Source organism: Gavialis gangeticus, unplaced genomic scaffold (genome assembly GCF_001723915.1).
Source record: "Gavialis gangeticus isolate Ggan-Ray unplaced genomic scaffold, GavGan_comp1, whole genome shotgun sequence".
NCBI classification, from domain to species: Eukaryota; Metazoa; Chordata; order Crocodylia; family Gavialidae; genus Gavialis; species Gavialis gangeticus.
In genome coordinates this window covers 164,056,927-164,059,041 of record NW_017729024.1, presented here as the reverse complement: position 1 = coordinate 164,059,041, position 2,115 = coordinate 164,056,927, and the positions used below count along the sequence as shown (strand labels likewise).

At 68.8% G+C, this 2,115-nt stretch overlaps 1 protein-coding gene across 1 annotated transcript; it reads right to left on the bottom strand.

Moving 5' to 3' along the window:
- Positions 1 to 290: 290 nt before the first annotated feature.
- Positions 291 to 1,982, bottom strand: LOC109297935 (beta-1,3-galactosyltransferase 5-like). Its single transcript, XM_019518020.1, has one exon. It carries the CDS (start codon positions 1,940 to 1,942, stop codon positions 932 to 934), a length of 1,011 nt encoding a protein of 336 aa, XP_019373565.1. The 5' UTR covers positions 1,943 to 1,982; the 3' UTR covers positions 291 to 931.
- Positions 1,983 to 2,115: the final 133 nt, after the last annotated feature.

The following is a 2,115-nucleotide window of genomic DNA, read 5'->3' as shown; positions in this document are numbered from 1 at the left end:
AGCTGCCTGGCTCCTCCGCCAGAGACTCTCCGTCGTGGGAGAAGTTGAAGGAGACGCTGGGCGGGGATGCTCCCGGCGCAGCTGTGCCCATGCTCTGCTATGGGGATTTTCAGGCTTCTGGGCTTTGCTGTTCCCTCCTCTGCCTTTCTGCTACATCAGGGGCTTTTGCCTCCCTCAGGGGCGCTGTGTGTTGGCTGCAGCCCAGGCTGGGGATGGAGATGGGCTGTGCCAATGCTTCTGCTGGGACCAACCCCGCAGGGTCTTGCCCCTGTGCTCGGAGTCAGACCAGTGCTGCACTGGGGGCAGGAAAGGGTTCCCCCCGATCAGATAGGTCCGGAGGGGGTTGCCTTCCTCTGCAGTGTGGCAGGGCCTCTGCCTGGGGTCTCTCAAACGTTTAATGTCCTTTGCAGCAGCAGGACTTTGGCTGCCACAGCCCCCTGCTTTCCCTGCACGGGTCAGGGACGATGCCTGGGGCCGTTTCAGGGTGACGGTGTCGCGCTGCTCAGAAGCTGGACTGTGGATGTGCCTAGGCTGGTTTGCACAGGGCTGATCCTGCCTCAGGCAGGGGCTGGACTGGATGTGACCATTGAGGTCCTTGCCAGCCCCACTTCTCTACAACTATGACCCTAGGACAGGCTCTATCGCTGTGTGCAGGCCTCTGGGCTGCTCCTGCTGGCAGCAGATAGGAGTAGGCAGGGCTTGGCAAGGTTAGTCGGTTAGTGTGAAGGGAGCTGGGACAGGGAGCGGGCAGTGACGCCCAAGGTCATCCAGGGTCAGGCTGGGAGTGGAGCCCAGCCCCCGTTAGTGCTGAAAACTGGGTTACAGAAGGAGCTGCACAGCTTAGTTTTCCTGGACTGCTTCCAGCCTGGGGCTGAGATGCCCGGCTGGGCACCACCCCCGAGCAGGCCGCATGCCTGGGGCCCCGGGCCAGTCACCTCCAGCGCGTGACCTCCACGCTGTCGCGGCAGGCGTCGCGGGCCTGCAGCATGCTGCGGCGGGCGGCCTCCTGCTGGGGCGGGCTCAGGTGGTGGATCACCATCAGGTAGCGGTAGTTGCACACGCGCCAATGCACGTTGTGCTTGGCGAAGCGGGCGCTGGCCTGCGCCCGGATGCCCGCCGCCTCCGCCAGGATGCCCACGTAGGCGTCCTCCACGGGGATGGGCCGCACGCGCTCCGCGGCCGCCAGCACGCGGGCAGCCGCCTCCAGCGACAGCACGTAGCCGATGCCGCTGGCGTAGGGCGGGTACTCGTCGGGGCCGTAGTCCTGCCGCGACACGTACCACTTGCTGGAGGGCTCCCGGATGACCTGCCGCTTCTCGCGCGAGAAGACGGAGCCGGCGTAGAGCCCGGCGGGGACGGGGCCGAGCTGCGCCAGGAAGCCCGGGAGCCGGTCGGTGTTGACGAAGCAGTCGTCGTCCGTCTTGAGGATGTAGCGGGGCCGGCACCGCTCGGCCGCCCACTTGAGCCCGTGCATGACCTTCAGCGTCAGGTTCCGGTACGTGTCCTGGTAGCTGCCCACCAGGATGTCCCCGAAGTCCTGCTGCTCCCGCCGGACACGGTCGGCGGTCCCAGCATCCGCCGCCTGCCCCACTAGGAACACGGCCTGCCACTGGAGCGGCACCAGCTCGCCCTGGGCGCCCCACGTCCTCCGGATCGTGCGCCTCTGCTCCCGGTTACCCGGCGCGGACGTCACCAAGACGAGGAGCACCTGCCCCGGCTCACAGCGCGGGGCTGCGCCCGGGCTGGCGAGCAGGGACGCGAAGTCCACTCCGCTGGGGACAGGGGCTGCGCCCCCAAAGCGCCACCTGCCCCGGGCCAGGGGGAAGCGGCTGGAGACGGCCCAGGCCCCCCGGGCATCCTCCGCGACCAGCAGCAGGCCCCAGAGCAGAAGTGCCAGGAGGAGGGTGGCACAGAGCAGCTGTGGCAGGCGCCGCGGATGCATCGGGGCCGCGAGCCGGGCGCTCCGTGCTCATGGTGAGCTGGCAGCCGCGGCTGAGTCTGATCCGCAACCCCGCCAACCCCTCGGCGCGGCCCCGGCACGGGTGGCTGCGCCGCGGCGGAGAGCACAAGTCCGCGCAGAGCCCGGGGCAGGCGCTGGGGGGCGCCGCGGGGCGG